At 49.7% G+C, this 18,733-nt stretch overlaps 1 protein-coding gene across 1 annotated transcript; it reads left to right on the top strand.

The window, feature by feature from the left end:
• Positions 1-1,220: 1,220 nt before the first annotated feature.
• Positions 1,221-17,994, top strand: ARHGEF33 (Rho guanine nucleotide exchange factor 33). The gene is made up of 14 exons (XM_066314468.1): positions 1,221-1,340; positions 4,267-4,431; positions 5,843-5,964; positions 6,817-6,959; positions 7,905-7,964; positions 8,554-8,769; positions 9,387-9,516; positions 10,231-10,363; positions 11,042-11,125; positions 11,878-11,961; positions 12,675-12,823; positions 13,677-13,862; positions 15,438-16,191; positions 17,762-17,994. The coding sequence occupies exons 1-14, from the start codon at positions 1,221-1,223 to the stop codon at positions 17,897-17,899; spliced, it is 2,484 nt and encodes an 827-aa protein (XP_066170565.1). The 3' UTR covers positions 17,900-17,994.
• The last annotated feature ends 739 nt before the right edge of the window (positions 17,995-18,733 follow it).

Genomic DNA, 18,733 nt, shown 5'->3' on the forward strand with positions numbered 1-18,733 from the left:
GTGACTTCATGAATCCTTAAATGTCAGTCACCAGCTGCCTCTTCCCTTCTGGTTCAGCAAACAATGCAGTTACCCAAAGAGACTGCACAGATTGGAACAAGAGCTGATGAGTACTTGCAGCCCACTTCAAGTACCTTCATTGTTCTCTTCTGTCCTTACTCTGCTGCTCTGACTGCATTCCTACCATATTTGCCTAGGAATACACATGCTGGATATACTCCTAGGACCAGCTTCTTTACCACAGTAAATCACTGCAGCTCTGCTGCTTTCCTGCTATGAGGCACTGCAAGCCTTCCTAATGCTTGGCTGTAGTAGTGCTGCCCTTCAGTAGGAGCTGGTAGCTGTTCTAAAAATTAGCTGTTTCCTGGTAAAAGCATGCATCATGCAACTCAGAAAAACCAGATCCAGGGCTTGTGTCAAATGCTGGACCTTGTGCCAGATTGGTTCCAAGCAGTGTCCTCAGGCAGCCCTCTTTGGAGAGACACAATCTCTATTTACTTCTTCAGAGCAGCCCCAAAAGATGTGCAAAGTGGTGGGCAGTAGATAAGCTGGGGGAAGAAGCACCACAGACAGTATTCCTTCGTGGCCACAGGTTTTGCTCTTTTCAAGGATATATTTATAATAGCAGAATTGTTCTATGAAGTATTTCTTTAGCATGAGCCTGTCATTTAGCATGAGCCTGTCAATTGGTTTTCTATTGGTTTGGATAGGCTCAAGGTCCCAGACAGCAGGTCCTGTTCTAGTGTAAGGGCTTAGACAGCTGCCAAGGGGGGCAGATGCAAATGGCCATCCCTGTGGAGACAGAGCCCAGGACAGCCTAGCTGGTGCTGGGGGAGACCTGTGGGGACACAGCTCCTCAGAGAGCCAAGGGCTCCCTCTCATCCTTTTAGTGGCAGCCAGGACAGTGACCCAGCTCCCCAAGGCTCTGCTGCCCTCTTCCCATCCCACTCCCTCCTTCCATAAACCATCCTCATCTGCTGTCCACAGCCATCATCCCTGGGCTGCCTCAAAGCCTGAACAAAGTTTTAGGCTGCAAGGACAGTCGTTATCTTTTACAAATGTCTCAAATTGCTGGCACTCACCAAGACACAGCGGGGAGACTCTGCAGTTTTGGTGCCTCAGGTGCAGGAAGCAGCATCAGTCCTGTGCACCCTTTGTGAACACCATGGTTTGCCCACACAGAGCTGAAAAATATCAGGGCAGCAGGTGAAACAGGAGTCATGGGGCCCAAGAAAGACATAACCTACTACAGACACATGGCACTGGATGCCTTACTGCTTTGCTTTGTCATGTTTGAGGGCCACACTCCAAAGGCAGAGGGGTGCTCAAATCTGTATCTGGTACTAAATTATTTAGATGCATAAATGCTTTTTTTTTTAACAGTTTTTGGACAGGTTTGAAGGACTCCCTATGATTGTGCAGATTCATTAATCCTCTAGGCATTAGTTCAGTTTAAGTTATTGCTTCTTAAATTCCACAAATTAAGTGTTAAATTACATCTTTACTCCCATGAATAAATGACCTAGGATAACACATTACCATTTAAATGTTGCTGTATTACAAAATCTGTCTTTTTTGGTATGTGTTACACTTAGAAACACAGAGCTGACTTGACTTTGCAGAGGGTCACAAACCTGTGAAGTACCTCTCTGGTCCTGTAGGCATAGGTCATCCCTGTCACATGGGCAAGACATGGGCAGGGCCTCATACTTCAATGGCTTCCATCTGTTTTAACAGCTTATGGGATTTAAAGGATGGTTTTCGGCAGCTTGCTTTTAGAAACGAGCTCAAACTAAAATCCATAGCTACACCATGCTTGGCAAGAGTTTAAAGATAACATGCTGTTACTGTGCCACTTCACTTGATTTCGGATCAACCCTGCATCCAATGCAAGAAGACTGCATTTCCTCTCTATGCTAACCCTGACCTGCTCAGGGTTTCAGCACTTCTTGTTTCATCATACAAGCTCTGGGGCTGGTTGGTGTTTCTGGCTGCATTCATCCCTCAAGCAGCAACACTAGGATGCATTTCAGAGCCTGAAACAGCCACTGCAAGCTGCATGGGGCTGAGGAAGGATATATGGGGCAGGACAGACTCAGGCTGGGCTCTGGAGCACTGAGATAGACACACAAAGAAACTAAGCTAGCACTGTCACCATGAAAGCAGAGAATCCCAAACTAACAGGTCACTGTCTGCTCTTGGATGCAGCAGAGGATATTTTGTCCAGTCTCTAATCCAAACCTTTCTTTCTGTTGGCTGACCTCTGCTTTCATAGAGTGTTTCAGTGCACATGGACACCAAAGTCTCTGCAGTGGTCCATTTTTGCTGATGCCTTGCAGTTTCTTACTGTGAAAGTTCAAGATCAGCAATGATTCCCATCCCTATAGCATTCAGAGGATCTGTGTAGCTTATCCCCTTTCTGGAAGCATCTGAGGAGGAGATGGCCGGGTTTGTGGGCAGAATTTTTTCATTTTTGGCTTTTTCTCCCCAAACCATATTACCTCCAGGGCCAGCTCCAGGGCTGCCCTACTGCTAGCAACACTTGGGGCTGTGATATCTCCATCCTGAAGGAGATCTCTAAAATGGATAGCATAGGTTAGAAGGGAATAGCATATTCCAGTTGGAAGGGACACATCCAGCAAATGAGCCCTTTTCACTTGGAGGGCAGTATGTGATGCAGGCTGGCACACAGACTGTGCCTTGGCCACATCAGCTCCAGGGGGAAGTGTGTCAAGCACCTGTGAGCAGGGATGGGAATGTGAACATTTTGCACAGCCACAGTACTTTATAACCCTCCCTCCCCCTTCTCCAGGCACATATGTTAGGGTGTCTGATGATGCTGAGGTATCAGAAGCAGTGCAGTCACTGTCTGCCCCAAGCAGTCCCTGGAACCCTTCAGGCTACCCTCACAGGTCACAGGGTGACACTGTGGCCAGCAGGGTTGGGGGAAAGGGCTGAGCCAAGGAGTCTGGAGCTCCAGCTGGCTCGGGGACTCAGGGTTGTCATCCTTATGAGGGAAGATGTCCCCAGCCTCCTGCTCCCCTCTGCACTGTGGCAGTGCCTGTGGCTGCAGTCAGTGCCCTCCTCATGCCCAGGCAGCCGGGCAGTGTGTGCAGCCAGGTCAGAGTGGGGCTCTGGGTGACGCTGGGGTAGGAGGGGGACGATGGCAGCCTCCCTCTGTGCAGACACGGCCGTGTTGAGCAGAGGAGCTGGTGCCATTGCCCCGAGGTATCGGAAGCCATCTCTGCTCCATTTGCAGGACCCAAGCGCCTGAGCTCCCGGGGTGGCTCTCTGCTTACCACCAGTGCTCCCGTTGTGGACTCAGTTAATAACCAGATGTTAGGCCGAATTTCTGTGGTAAAGGTAAAAATGCTCTGTGCCGAAGTGCCTTGGGCCGCGACCTCGCTGTGGGCTTTGTGCAGGCCTCATTCACAGCCCTGGGGGCAGTGCAGGGCCACCAGCCCGAGCTGCTCCCCAGAGGGGACTCCCTGCTCAGCCCCCTGCCAGCCGCTGACCCCTCACTGCCCACCTCCACCTGCCTTGTCTGCTTGCTCTGCCAGCCCGGCTTGGCCCAGTCCATCTCCTGCTTCACCCGGCTATCACTGGCTACCTCCAGCTTAGGTGGTGAGCTCTTCCAGCAGCACCAGGGCCTCTAGGGACAGGAAAGAGAGAGAGTGGGCACAGCGTCACTGTATGCCGGGGAAAACCTCCTGTTCCCTCCCCAACACAAGTTAGAGCTGCCTCCTTCCATGGAGAGGGCTGTGGCAAAGGACAGAGCTTCTCCACAGCCCTTGGAGAGCAAGGGGTTAGATGTGTGTGGGGAGAGCACCGGCCCCACGAGCACGTGTAGGAGGAGGACTTGCTCAAAACCAGACTTGTTCTTGATTGCTCAGCTGCTTTGGAGATTAATAATCTGGCTGCTGTTACTGCAGCAGAACCTTCTTGGCATGTTTCAGGCTGTCCTCTCCTACTTCAGGCTGACAGGCTGCAAACTGCCAGGGAGCCTGGAAAACCTCAAAAAAGCATTTAAAAATAGTCTAGAAAAGGGGCACATTGATTGCCCAAGACAAACACCTCCTACTCTGTACTGAGGCTGCAGCAGGGGCCAAACCTCTCCCCATGTTTCCCAGCAATGAAAGGAGGAGCAGAAAGAGGACAGCACCCACCTTACAGGATGGGTTCCACCCAGCCTTTGTGACCCTCGGGAACACAAACACCTGAGCCTGGGAGGAGGGACTGAAGCCACCGTGTGTGTGGTTGCTGTAGTTGCAGGCACTGGCCTCTGAGCTGAAGGCAGGTTTCACAGAAGCGATGCAGGAGCTGTCACGGATCCAGCATGGAGAGTATGCCCTGGAAGAGAAGGTCAAGAGCTGCCGCTGTGCCATGGAAGAGAAGGTGGCTGAGATGAAGAATTCCCTCAACACATTCAAGGTAGGGGTGTGACCTGTGGGGAGGCTGCACACATTCCTTGTGTTGCAGAGGGAAGCATTCCCCTGCCTCCATCAGTATTTGCTGTTTGCAAGGAAAAGGAGCCGGCAATTGTTTTGGATACACCGGGGTAATTCCCTTGCCTTTGGGTCTCCCTTGACTGCTCCAACTCAAAAGTAACCCATATTCTGGCCCGTTTACCCTTCTTGACTGGCCGTGAGTACTGAGAGTTACCTGGGCACCAGCACCCTTGCTCTGGGCTGCACATGCCATGGGTTTATGGCTGTTCACAGGCTACTGCTGGGCCACTGGCCCACACCTCTCCCTGGGTCAGGTCTCCTGCATTTCCTGCAGGAACCAAAGCCACTGGGGAGCAGCAAATTAACACAAAACCCTAAAGCCTTTTGAAGTGGCATTTCCACATGGCTGGGAGGAAGTGCTGCCTGGTTTGATCTGGCCCAAGAGGGTAAAGACAAAGGGCTGGAGACACAGCCTAGCAAGAAGGCTTGATGTATACACTTTAGACCAGCCAGTGTCTCCATGCAGAAACTGGATGACTAGGCAGGCAGAGGAACTCTTTTATTGTTTTTATTGCAAATTTTCCCCATGGGGTTTTGCTGAGTCAATAATACCTTGTGAAGTTAAAGAGGGCTGCTTACTGCAAAAGGCCATTACTAACCCTGTGACAGGGAGACAGATGGCACCAGGGAAAAGGAGCCCTTGGTGCCAGACAAGCAAGGGAGACAACAAAAAGGGCAAGGGTATATGGGTTAGGTCTCAGAGCAACCAGACACAGGGTTACCCAGGACGTTGTCATAGGAGAAAAGGGGATTTAAAATGCAGATACAAAGAATTATGCAAGGAACAGAAGGGGCAAAGGCTGCTCTCCCTCTGTCTCATGCCCATGTTGGCTATTCAAACACTGAGCTCCCAGGGCAGCCACCTCCTTGCTCAGGGAAAATCCTTTGGTTTACATGAAACTGGAGTATTTATCCTCAATCCTGTTGCTCACCTTCATGAAACCTGCAGGAACTTCATGCAGCAGAGCTCTGTATCTGAGGAAGGCTTGGCTGAAACTGCTTGAGGGAGGATATGGAGGGCCTCATTTCCTTAGGAAACCAGGCCAAAAGGGCAGATCCACGGCCTGATTGGCAAAAGCTTACACACGTGAATGCTCACACTGGGATCTGAACCAAGTGCAACATGTGAATACACATGCTGGAAAACTGCAGAGGGAAATGCTCCCTAAGGTCCACCTCCAAATACCATTCAGGGCAGGAGTCCTCCCAGTGCTTTCAGCTGGTGGTGGATGAAGCCCTGAAGCCCAATGCCCACAGCACCCTGAGCAGAGCTGTGCCACCTGAGGCTGATGGGCACCCTGGAAATGCTGTGCTTTTTTTTGCCTGTCACTCAGGAGGAGCTCAGCGATGCAAAGTCAATGATTGAAGAAATCAGTGCCAAGCAGGAGGAAATGCAACAGAAAATTGAGCAGCTGCAGCAAGAGAAGCGGCGGGAATCACGGAAAATGAAAGCTAAGTAAGGGCCCAAACTCCAGGCTGCTGAAAATGCTAATTAGCAGTGCTGTCCATTTTGTTCCTTTCTGTAGAGCATAATTTCTTATTTTTTTTCTTGGCTGGACATGTGTATCAACCCTGTTTATGATGAGAAATGCTTCAGTTCACCCCAAGATTTTAGATTCATACGCCACAGAGCAAAGACAGAAGAAAAATACTAACACGTCACTGTGATTCCAACAGCAAAACAACCCCCAGCAGCTCCCTGGAGAACCAGGGCCTGGTGGAACAGGCACCCACTAAAGACATGCTGGGGCTGTTGAAAGGCAAAAGCCTCCACCGTTCAGACAACACCATTGCAATTTCCCCTTCCAACCTTGCAGGACTCAATGGGCTCCCAATGGTGCAGGCATGCTCTGCTTCCCTGTCACCAGCCTTTTCTCCTCTGAGCAGAGTCAGAGAATGTTTGCACACTGCTGGGCCACACTGATGCTGTGATGAAGCAGATGGCTGTCCAGCTTGGTCCTAATTAGCCTCCTTCTGAAAACAGTTTTGATCATGAATCTATATAGCTGCCTTGATGCAAACACTTTGCAAATCTAGGCTAGCCCCTCAGCTAATTAAACTATTTAATTAGATGAAATATGTTCTGCAAAAGAATAGATCTGAAATAACCTTCTCCTATAGCCACTGGAAGTTATTTCCAGGACATTCCAGTTCCATTCATGAACTGCCAATTCCATCAAAGCCAGCTCCCTTCCTGGTCTCTGCTAGACTTGTCCTATTTCTGCCAGTGTTGGCCACAAATGTAGTGAAGGAGCTTCACCTGTAGCATTCAGACTTTCCAACCACCTCGTTGTTTGTGTTTGTGCAGAAGAGCACAGAAGGATGACCACAGCTCACAGACAGTGCCAACACCTCTCCAGGGCAGCCCATTTCGATCCATCAACCTCCCAGAGCCTGTGCTGATTAATGAAGATTTCACCAGTCTTTTACACAACGTGACTTACGAAAAAGGTAAGGAACAGAACAGGCAAATGCAGGGCCTTTCTCAGGAAGTATTTACTTTGTGAACACTGTCCCAACAGCCATTTCTTGCCTCCTCCAAGGAGAGGGATGCAGGCTGGATCTTCATTCCTGTAGTGTCAGTGGCCCAGATACAGAACCAAATGGGGGCTCTTGATAAAAACTCTGGTTTTGTTTCTGTGTGAGGGAGCAGGCCACAGGAAGGAGGATCACACCTAGATGAGGAAAACACTGACAACTGCCAAACACTTGGAAGTTGGAATCAAAGACAAGGTGATGGACTACAGCCTTTCATTCTATAATTAAGTTTGGGGCTCTAAGCTGGTCTATCACTCTCTTGTTGTTCAGATAGGAAGATAATAAAAACATATTAATTTATAACGTCAACAAAGGCAGAGATTTGATAAATACCATGTGCTGTTTTCTACTCTGCTTTGCTCAGAACCTGCCAGCTGTGGTTCTCCTCTTGTGCTCTACATTCTGAGGTGGTGTGTTAGCTCTCTCCTTCACATCCCTTGCACAGCCACCTTTCTCACCCACTGCTCCTTTCTTTCCAGTCTCATCCCTCTGTTCTTCAATGAGCTCCTTTCCACTCAGAATGGCAGCCCTGTCTCTGTGCCAGGTCTCCATCCTCTTTGTTCTGTGTGGAGTATTTTCCACCCAACTTGCCAAGGGAAGCCAAGACTGCTCAGGTTCCTCTGCAGTCTCACAGCACTGAGCACAGCAGGGACCCCACAGTGTCTGCCTGCAAGTGCCACTGAGACACAGGCTGGGACAAGAGCACAGCAGTAAAGATCCTCCTTCCTGACAGTCCAAATGGGGTGTTTTCATAGCAAAACTGTGCAAGAGGATTTAACCCTACTGACAGGGCTTGGCAGGAAGAAACAAGCTCTACAGTAGCCTTCTGTTGCTAAAGTTCCCTTTGTTCTTCAACAGTGTCTGACACCAGGATCATGCCTATGGCAGAAGGAGGTGTGAAAGTCATAGCAGGCCCAGGTAAGAAAGCATCAAACATCCAAAGACAGCAGGACAATGATTCAATTAGAGTGCTTGCTCTACTGCACTGAGGCAATGCTTTCAGGGAAGGCAATTCACAGGGATTTCTTTCACTCTGCCATGTGCCTCCATTTTCTACTTGCACTTGAGGGCAAACCTGTGTCCCTGAAGTGTCTCTGATGGTCAGTGCCAAGGATTTGGCAGAGAAAGCCTTTCTGCTGTTCCTTACTTAGAATCTAAGTGCTTTTACAGAAAGGAAGAATTGAAGCTTCCTGATGTGACAAAGAACAGTGAGAGCACCACTTTTCCCACTTGGAAAGAGATGGTGATGCTTCTTCTCTAACATATGTCTAATTTTGGATCTTAACTTGAAAATAAATGTGGAAGAGTGCAAACCTTATTCTGCTGAAGAGCTCACAAACTGTGCTTCCCTTGTAAACTAACTCCACAAGGCTACAACCCTTGTGAAGAACAAATGATGCTCCAAATTCACCTTCCAGTGCTTCAGATGGATGGAAACACAGCTTAGCTGCATAACCTGTCAGAGAGATGCTGAGATGTCAGTCCATAGGCCTGTCTGTCATTGCAGGAGCAGCCCTAGAGACAGATGACAGCCTCAAGCCTTCCCTGGCACCAGAGGGGCAGTCAAAAATGCATCTGCCATCAACAGTATGGAAGCAGCCCAAGGACACCAAGGACTGGGGAGATGAGTACATTTCCAAAGAGCAGCCAGAGAGAGGGAAGGACATGGGCCAAAGCAGATACAGCTCAGCAGACAACATAATATGTGAACCCTCTCTGGCTGGTAAGGAACAGAAAACTCTGGCTAGAGAGGCTCAAAGCTGATGTGAGCTGACTGGTGATCAGCATCCATGGAGGGAGACACACAGGCCAGTTTCTGCTGCTGGGGGGGAATCTCTCAGGGCCTCACACTCCAAGACCTCTGGCCTTTGTATTTGTTGGCTGTGTGACTGCCAGAACCACTCTGTAGCCAGGACAGCCCTCCTCCTTTCCAAGACCTGTCAGGTTCAGAGTACTGATGGGATTGCAGCAGTGTAGTTGCTTAAGTGGGTGGAAAACACAACTTCTCAATCTTCAGGGATCCTGCAGGATGGGAAACTCTGATATGAGTTGTTTTGCCTTTGCATCCTTGTTTTGTAATTCTTAGAAAAATCTGGTATTCATGGGGGGAACACCTCTTTGGAGCTTTCATTGCAAACTGAGGCTCTGGTCATGTCTGGGGCATGCTGTAGCATCAGGCTGGGGTTTAACATTTTGGGCAAAGAACACACAAAAAGAAGAGACATTGGTATCACTTTTAAACAACTTTCTCCTTTCATGGTCACTTCACCAGTCTAAAATGCAGCTGTCCTTGAGGTCAGTATTTTCTTATTTTTAAACCTTACCATTATCTCCTGGAAGCCAAAAGGCAGAACATCGCCTTGGAACTGCTGGAGTCAGAAAGGAAGTATGTCATCAACCTTTCCCTAATCCTGAAGATCAAGGCCACACTGCAAGGGCCAGATGTGAAAAGAAGCACCAAAGAGAGAAGGTATTTGATGCCATGTGCTCTCTGTCTTTGGGGGAGTTTTCTTCAGTCAATATTACTTCTGCATTATCCCTTCACACACTTTTTTTACACGCACAAAGAGATCTTTGAACACTTAGTTTATTTCCAGTTGAAAACTGGAGGTACTGGAGGGTTTTGCAGTCATTAAAGATGTTCCTGCCTGTCCCTTGCATCTTGCCCACCATCTTCATTCTGATTCTGGGTGAAATCAGTGGCCAAAAGGCGGTAGCACATTTTGACCAGCCCTGCATCACTGGGTTGTCTCATTAAGAGGCCTGACAGAACACAGAAATCTGGCCAGCTCTCCTCCAGGCTCCCAGTGGGATGGCTCAGGCCCATGGTCCTGCATCATCAGCCACAGCAGCATTGCCTGGGGCTTTTCAGTGCTGCTAGTTCTGGTCAGCTACTCAATGCATTGCAAGGAAAGTCTAAGGAGCTCTCAAAACACTTTATGAAGAGCCAGCTGGAGAGGGTACTTGCATGTGCACAGCAGCTAAAACAGGACCCCCTGATGCAGGCAGGATTCCAACCACAGCAGTTAATAACAGCTGCACTATAGTAGCAATAATAGGTGTAACAGTCAGTGATACATGTGCAAGGCTGTGCTGAGCACTCAGGAATGCCCACTTCAGCAGTACTCACTTGACAGGGATGAGGTTTGCTCGGTGTGACCAGGCTGCTTTGGTCTCCTGGCAGCTTTTTCCCCAACTCTCTGCGGTTCCTGGTGCAGCAGCACGTGGATTTACTGCACGCTCTCCAGGAGAGGGTCCTGAGCTGGCCAAGACAAGGGATCCTGGGAGACATCTTCCTGAAGCTGACAAATGATGAGGTATGTTAAAGACCTCTCCAGAACCTTCTGGAGATTCATGACGTTTTGCTGAGGCACAGGTGGACTGAGACACCCTAAAACAGAGGGGCTGTGCTGTGCCTGAAGGGGCAGCCCCTTTGTTGTTCAGGGATCCCACCTGCCAGCAAACAGCCTCACAGCACAGCTCCATAACCTACATGAGACCCACACCTGCTTGCAGGAGCCACACGTGAACAGTGACAGCTTGAATAGCTGCATTTCCAGCGAGGGCGTGAAAAGGGAGTGGTTCTGATGCTCCCCTGCCCAACACACCCTGCTCAGAGTTCTGACAAGCAGCTGGGCAGGCAGATACTCATGTGGTTTGTTGCACCCTCTTCTGTTGCCCTGGTGAGCAGCAAGGATGTGTAAAATCTCATCTGATATTTTATAAATTTTAAGAATCTTAGATAAGAAGAGTTTCTTACTGCCCAGCCTGTCAACCCCTCCCCACCTGCAGTAAAGGTAAACACATTTTTTATAAAACAGAAGAAAGAACCTCTCTCTCCTGAGAAATTCCAAGCCCTGACGAAGTGAAAGAGCAGCTCTGCTGCACTGCTGACCTTCCAGCAGTGATGGATGGGGAATCAACAGTTGTTGGGCTGTCTCTGTGACCAAAAATCTTTTAAGTTTGTTTGTTCTTTTCTCTTTCTCTTTTGTAAGAATAATTTTCTGGACTACTATGTTGCTTATCTGAGGGACCTGCCAGAATGCATCTCTCTGATCCACGTGGTGATCCTGAAGGAGGTAAAACTCCCTGCCTGCTCCCCAGACAGTAATGGCAACATGCAGGCCTGGAACTCTTCCTGATATGCCTACCCATGATAGGACTGTGCTGCCAATCCACTTGTTCTGTTTCCAGGAGGTTGCCATGGCTGACCAGCACCTAAAAAAGGCAGATTTAACACCTTCTTCACAGTCTGAAACCAAAGCTGCTTTTCTGCTGTGCCATGAAACAGTGTCTCAGATTACACCTCCCAAAAGCTTGTCTATGCACAAGCTATCCAGACCTTTTCCAGGAACTGTCTCCTGGAAAGTGGAGGACTCATCCAAAAAGTCCCTTATAGAGAAAAGAGTCTTCACTTCCAGCTCCAGCTATTTGGTCCTGGGTTCTTGGTTTAAACTTGGAAAGTTAAATATGAAGATAGTTTAAAGTGCAATAACTGCACCACATTTGCTTGCTTCGAAGATATTTTAATTCAGAAGTCAATATCTTTTTTTTTTCAATTAATTTGAGCCTAAACTAAGAACTTCTTTCTGAATAACAGTGTCTTCTTCTTGGGGTTTCACTGAAACTTATCTAGTGCACTTTCAATGCACTCCCCTACTTCATTAGGCTGAGTGTCCCTAGTAGATAATCCCCAAGCTAAATACCTGGTGTGCCCCTGTGAATTGTTGTAACTCCTTACAGCATAACCACTCATTAAACCACATAACCATGTGGAAGGAGATGTGTTTTATGGGTGGAAAAGACTCTTAAGTCATTTTATCTATTCCAGGTAGAAGAAGAAATCAAGTCTGATCTCTACATTCTGTTCTTTCATATAGTCCAGCGAATCCCTGAATACCTTATTCATCTACAGGTAGGGCCCCAGGGTGGGAACTGTGTTGTTGAACTCTCATCACATCAGGTGACACTTAGAGCAGGTATTTGGGCCTCTACAGGTACTGACAAACCCAGTGGGTTCTTTGAAGAAAAAAACTCCAACTTTGAAAGGGAAAGCCAGCTAACAATAGGTTAAGTTTCATCTTTTTCACATCAGGCTTGCTTATATTTACCAGTTTCTCCAATTGACCTGGCAGAAACAGCTTTTGTCCCCTGGGAAGCCAAAGGCTCTGCTGTCTGCTGCTCTGGGAAAACAGGAGACCAGAGGTGGGACACATCTGAGAGGGCTCCTAGGGCCCAACAACCTGTACTACAGAGAGATGGCTGATAAAAAGGGCTCTGCTTCACAGAAGGCTTACCGGAATTGTACTGAAGCATTTCAGACAAGGCAAATATACAGAAAGCAAGCCTTAAAAAATCAAAACATTGGTTTATTCACCCAAAGCCAAAGCCAACCAGTGCCTCACCACACGTCCCTTGAGTACATTTACAGTGGCTCCATGTGCATTTGCACAGGACCAGTGGGAGGCAGGCCCAGCCAAGTCCCTCAGACACTCCTGGAGCCCAACAAAGCTCCCCCAGGGCAGTGCCATGGGCACTCCAGAGCCCTAAGCCATGGCTCCAGTAGTGCCTTCTCCCCAGAAAGGGGCAGCACAGCCTCCCAACAGCCTGTTCTCCTCTGTGCCTCAGAATGTCCTCAAGTTCACGGAGCAGGAGCACCCTGACTATTACCTGCTGCTGGTGTGTGTGCAGCGCCTCCGTGTTTTCATCTCACACTACAGCCTCCTTTTCCAGTGCAACGAGGACCTGCTGATACAGAAGAGGAAAAAGCTGAAGAAGTAAGCACAACATTAGCACATTCTCTCTGTCACCAGGAAGGGAGGGGGGAAGTCTGGCAAACAGGAGGTTTAGGTCCAGGCAGGAGCAACAGGCACATTGCTCTGTTGAAATAAAACAAAGCCCTTTGCACCTGAATGCTGAAGAACCACTACTGGCATTTGCCCTCCAAACTGAGGGCAGTTTTGGGGTGGGACCTTCTGCCTAACTCTGAGAGCAAAAGAAAAACCACTTCTAAATCCTTCTAAACATAGCAGCCACATGTTTCATGGGATCATTTGATTCCTTAAGCTGGTGGCAAAGTCACTCCCCAGAGGGAAAACACACAGGGATTTAGCTCTGGCAGCTCCAGGCCCTGGGGAGGGTGAGGACTGTTTCCCTTATGGGCTGAGACTCCAAAAGAATGGTTCTTATTTTACTGGGGGAGGAGGTGGGAGAAAGAAATGCCTCCCATAACTTGTTGGAGGTGAACTATGACAGAAATGACCCTGAATGTAGAATCTCAAGTTGCAGTTCAGAACAATTCCTTGAAACCAAGGCTTTTTACTAAAAATCAGAATCTGGAGCCTTTGCTCCTTGTGATGATTTACCTGAGGAGTAGGACAAGATCCATTTCAGAGGAAGTTTCCAAGTAAAGGGTGGTAAAGCGCTGGAGCAGATTGCTGGGGAGGGACTGCTACCAGGAGGGGTGTTAAGAGCACCACAGAAAGCAGGATGCCCTGGTGGCTGGAGCAGACTAGGTGGAACAGGCTCTTCCTTGGGGTGGGAACAGGTGAATGGGAATGTTGAGGTCCCTCCCAGTCCTGTTTTCTGTGATTCTCCACGCTCGTGCTCATTCCCTGCCTTATTTCTTAGCCCGACGATGGATTTCTCGTCCCTCAGGTCATCCCTGGTGAAGCTGTACAAAGGTCTCACCTCCCAGTGCACAAGCCAGGAGGTTTCTCCAACACCCAGTGCAGCATCCATGCGGGACAGTGGGATCCACACTGAAGAGGCCATCCAGTCATTCCCAGCAGCACCTTCCTCTGGCACAACCACCCCGTAAGCCTGTTGTCCTTGTGGGCAGCTTTCAGAGTAGGCTGAGAACTCTCTCCTCACCCACACCAGTGACACCAGGCAGCTACAGGCTGTCATTCCTAAAACCACTCCCTGTATATGGATAGAGAGATGAAGGGCTGGCTCCATCCTGCCATCCCCTGCTGTGTGGTTTACAAACAGGGAATGTTCTAGAGAGGACGTGAATTTGTTTAGGCCTGACAGTGGTGTGCACAGTAACACTCTGCATTATTCACTGTCAACATTACAAGAGCTGGGAAACAGGTCCAAGGTCTCAGAGCAGGGAAAAAAATACTTTTCCATACAGCTTATAATTGAATGATGTGATTCACTATCACAAGATACAAGTACAAAATGGGTTCAAAAAGAGACAAGACTAAGTGAAAACAGGCAGGGCTACTGATAGCACCTGGAAACCTTCACAGAATCACAAAATATTCTCAGCTGGAAAGGACAAGAAGCACTGAGTCCAACTCCTGGCCCTGCACAGAACTATCTTCAAGTCACATCAGATGCCTGAGAGCATTGTCCAAGCACCTCTTGGACTCTGTCAGGCTGGTGCTGTGACCACTGCCCTGGGGAGCCTGTTCAGTGCCCAACCACCCCCTAATCTCCAACCTAAACCTCTCCTGACACAACTCCAGGCCATTCCCTCAGGTCCTGTCTTTTGTCACCACAGAGAAGAGATCAGGTCTGCTCCTCTGCTTTCCCTCACAGGAAGTTGTAACTGCAATGAGGTCTCCCCTCAGGCTGAACAGACCAAGTGCCCTCAACCACTCCTATGGTTCCCCTTTGGCCATTGCCAGCCTGACAGGTGCCAAATGAGATGCTGATCAAAGAAGCACGCTAGACTTACCTTTATTCTTATGCCACCAATTTGTGGCTACTGTGCTCTCTTATCTGGTTTGATACCAACAAGAGTTCGGCTGCATCACTCCCAGTCCCCCTCTGTTCGCAGTGTCACAGATCAGCCCTCAGCCTCCTTCTCCCCAGGCTGCCCAAGCCAACCTCCCTCCTCTCACAGACAGGCTGCTCCAGGCCTCCCCTCCCACACTCATCCTGAGCTGAAGACTCAGCTGGAGCACAAGGAGGGTAGGAGCCCTCCAAGTACTCCTGACACATTTTGGGGACAGTCACCTTACCCGAGAGAGAAACCCAGTCCACCTGAAAAGACAACCACACCACAGGAAAGTGAGGCACAGCTCCTCCTACATTACAGAGAGAGAAGGAAAGTGAAAATCTAAAATGATGAGGAAGAGAAGAGAGATGGAGCAGTTGGCCTCTCATCTCAGTTTCTATGCCTTTCATACTGTTGTGCACAGAAGTCAGTTAAAGCTGTTGGATAAGCAGTTTTGTCTCTCCAGGTTTGGTCCTCCTAGCCAGGCAGGCAATTTCTGTAAGAGACACCTCTGTCACTGTTCTCTGAGACAGAAGAGTACCTTTTAGCCATAAAATCAACACAACAGGGCTGGGGGAGTGAAGGGATGGGGGAATTTGTCATGCTGTCTGCCATCCTTTAGTATTCCACTTGTCTGTTTTGTTTTGGTTTTTATTTTTAAGGCATTTGATGCCGCAGATGAAGAAACCCCAGCCAACTGTGATGGAGAACATCCAGGCTGTAAAGCCCCCCGACTGGGAGATGGAAAGCAGGAAACACGAGAGGCCAGAGAACATCCTTGCCTCCTCTCAGCTGACAGAGCAGGAGCTCAAGGCCTTGACAGCCCCCTTGCAGTCCATCCCCGAGATGGAGTACGAGGCGCCTCCAGCCGACGCGGTGGGGAACACCGAGAGAGCCATCAGGACCTCTGTGGAGCTGCTGCAGGACGCCAGGAACTTTGCCCCGAGCTACGAAGAGTTTGACTACCCTGGGGAGGTTTTCACCATGCCAGGCCCCTACGAGGACGACACCTTCCAGAACCTCGCTCTCTTTGAGAACTGCTCCCCGGCCTCTTCCGAGTCCAGCCTGGATATTTGCTTCCTTAGGCCAGTGAACTTCACCTCTGAACCGGAGAGGACAGACCATGCCTTGCAGCCGCTGCCTAAGAGCTGCACTCCCGTGAGCAGCAGCACCTACAAGCGAGAGATGTTCCACAGCAAAGGGAAGCAGCTGAGCAGGTCCCTGAAGGAGCTGCCGCGGAGCGCCGAGGGTGTGAGCACCAGACTCTACAGCACACGGAGCAGCAGTGGGAGCCGTCTGCAGCAGAAGCAGGACAGGAATGTTCAGCCCCACATGATCTCAGCCTCATCTCGAAGCTCCCAAAGGAGCTACTTCCCCCCACAGAGAGGAGCGGGTGAAAAACCGAGCTTTTTGGAAGTAAGGAGGCTTAAATAGGAGGAGGAAAAAAAAATGGCAACTTGTGGTGCAGCAGCAGCAGGAGAAGGATCTGAGATACAGTTAGAGTAGAACACGCCAAAACAGCTTTCAAGCCCACACATTCCAAGTCCTCAACTGCATGTACATGCCCAAGGGAGGGACAAGACAGCTCGTTTTCACACACATCTTTCCCGGGGACAAGCACGGGGTTGAGGTGCACGGTTGGCTGAGCTAAAACATCCTCGAGACAAGGTAGCCTCTTGTGTGTCTCCACATGTCACTGAGCCTCCCCCCAGGTGAATGTTCTGAGCAGGTCACAAAGTTTACACAGAGCTGTTCAAAACTGAGTGCTGTGGTTGACACCCAGGTAAACAGGTGCCTTTCCACCTGCTGTGAGGAGTGCTGGGTAAGTGCTGGGTAACTCCTGCCAGCGTAAACCAGCATGACTTGGCCAAGCTCAGCTCATTTACACCAGCAGGGATCTGCTCCATAGTTTTAGTTTCACTTGTATTTCTTGCCTGGATTGTACAGACCCATGCTAAAGTCTGTGTAAGAACAGTCAGAGCCCAGCAGGTGTGCCCCTCAGGTGGGACATGGCAAAGAGCACTGTAACCCTTCAGGGACACCAGGTTCTGCAGGAGCAACAGTTCTGTAGCTTGCAGTGACTTTGGGCCCTCACAGCCAAGGAAGCAGAGGCCAAGGGTTCTGTGAAGTGCTCAGACAGGAGGCTGTAGGTGCAGATGATGATGGGAGGTAGGTCCCAACAGCCTGACTGAAAAGGCAGCAAGGAAACTTCAAAAGAAAAGCCTAGTGAGTGAAGGAGGTGGTAGATGGTTAACAGGGGAGATGAGGCAGAGGGAGAAGAGCCATGGGGACACAGCCACCCGAGAAAGGGGCGTAGGAGCTCTTCGGCCCTCACCTGCACAGAGCTATGGCCCACAGCAGGGTGCAGATGTGGAGCCTGTCCAGAACTGCAGGACATGTTCTCCCCTACAATGCAAAGGAAATCACTATGGCAGTGGTGGGCAGAATTGGAGAAAAGGGTCTTGTCCAGAGTCTTGCTGAGACTTAGCACTCTCCTGAAAGAGGGACAGATCCTTGAGTGGCACATTTACCACAAGGTGTGTGTGCTAATGGAGCCTTTTGCCCTACAGATATAAAACCTTGCAGCAGCACAGCCAGCAGAAGAGTCTTTCCCACCTTACCACAACTCCAAAGCCTGATGCCTCTCTACCCTAGGGAAGAAAGGAGAGGGTGGGAAGTTCTTCCAGCTGCCCAAGCTGGCTTGCTCCCTCACTGGCAAAAGAAGCTAGTGAGCTTCTCCTGAACAAAAAGCTTAGCAAGAAAGGCTCCAGTTACCTCTAACAATGCTTATCCTTCTATTCCTCTCTCACTGCCTCAGCCTTAGAGCCAGCCACAAGCTCTCTGCAGAGACATCAGTGTTGTTTCCCAGCCTTGTCAGCACCTCCTCACCCACCAGGTCCCTCCTAGTACAGAGAGAGAACTAGAGAGAGAAGGGAACAAGAATGTGAGGTTGCAAATGCTGGTTAAATTGTCTTTTCCCTTTTAGGAGCTCCATGCAGAAGACAACACCAGGTTCTGCCAGAAGGATGACAATGAGCAAACATCCTTCAGCGACCACAACCCGCGGCACGAGCCCAAGGGGGGGTTCCGCAGCTCCTTCCGCAAGCTCTTCAAAAAGAAATAAGCAGCCCCAGGAAAGGCAGGCCACAGCCAAAGCACTGCAGTGCTTCCCCAGGCCCCCAGGGTGGAGACAGACAGCAAGGCCCCAGGATCCCCCTGACTGACACACAGGGTGGAGGGTGGGGGAGAGGAGACTCTCACAACTGCCTTACAAATGCATCCTGCTCTTTCCTAGCACAGGGCAGGGCCAGGATTTGGGTTGCAGTGGAGCTCAACCAGCAGGTCCAATAAGCACAGGAACTTGCTAGCTTTCATCCCTACCTGACTGAACTCCCCTCAGTTTTGGAAAGCTTTGGCCAAACCCTAGTATCTTCTCCTCCCCCTTATCCCCCAAAACTGCTTGATTTGCCATACATCTTTGCTCTTCCAAACTTAAGGCAGGTCTTATTTGGGCTCACCCACAAAAGAAAGGTTACCTCTGCAGCCCTGGCATCCTGGCCAGAAGTCTCAAATTCCCTCCTTTCCTCTACTTTCCAAAAAAGCCACCATCAAAGATGCATTCCAGCAGGCCAGCTCGCATAACCCACGTGGTTTGAGAAGGTCTTAAGCATCAGCTGAAGCACCTGAGCATTGCACTGCCTAATCAGCAACAACCTTTCTTTTGGACTTCCATCACTCCCCCAAATCCTACTTCACCTTTTCTGTGAATGCTGTTCTCCTGAATGGTGTCCTGCTGTAGGAATCACTGCTTCTGCTCTCAGAATGGCCCCTGTCTGCAGGCTGGGCCCAGGGCCTGCCACGAGAGACTCTTCTCCACCTTATCCTCAGTGTGGATCAATGGCAGTGCCAAGCAGTGTCCTGGCTCCTGGTCTGTAGCACACTCGGAATACACTTTGCC

The sequence above is a fragment of the Sylvia atricapilla genome, chromosome 3 (assembly GCF_009819655.1).
Source record: "Sylvia atricapilla isolate bSylAtr1 chromosome 3, bSylAtr1.pri, whole genome shotgun sequence".
Taxonomy (NCBI): Eukaryota; Metazoa; Chordata; class Aves; order Passeriformes; family Sylviidae; genus Sylvia; species Sylvia atricapilla.

Excerpts from the sequence above, each read along its gene's own strand:
- ARHGEF33 (XM_066314468.1), top strand. The coding sequence starts at position 1,221 with ATGGGGCCCAAGAAAGACATAACCTACTACAGACACATGGCACTGGAT. Across the intron at positions 4,432-5,842 it reads ATTCCCTCAACACATTCAAG|GAGGAGCTCAGCGATGCAAA; the intron begins GTAGGGGTGTGA and ends CCTGTCACTCAG. Across the intron at positions 11,962-12,674 it reads AATACCTTATTCATCTACAG|AATGTCCTCAAGTTCACGGA; the intron begins GTAGGGCCCCAG and ends TCTGTGCCTCAG.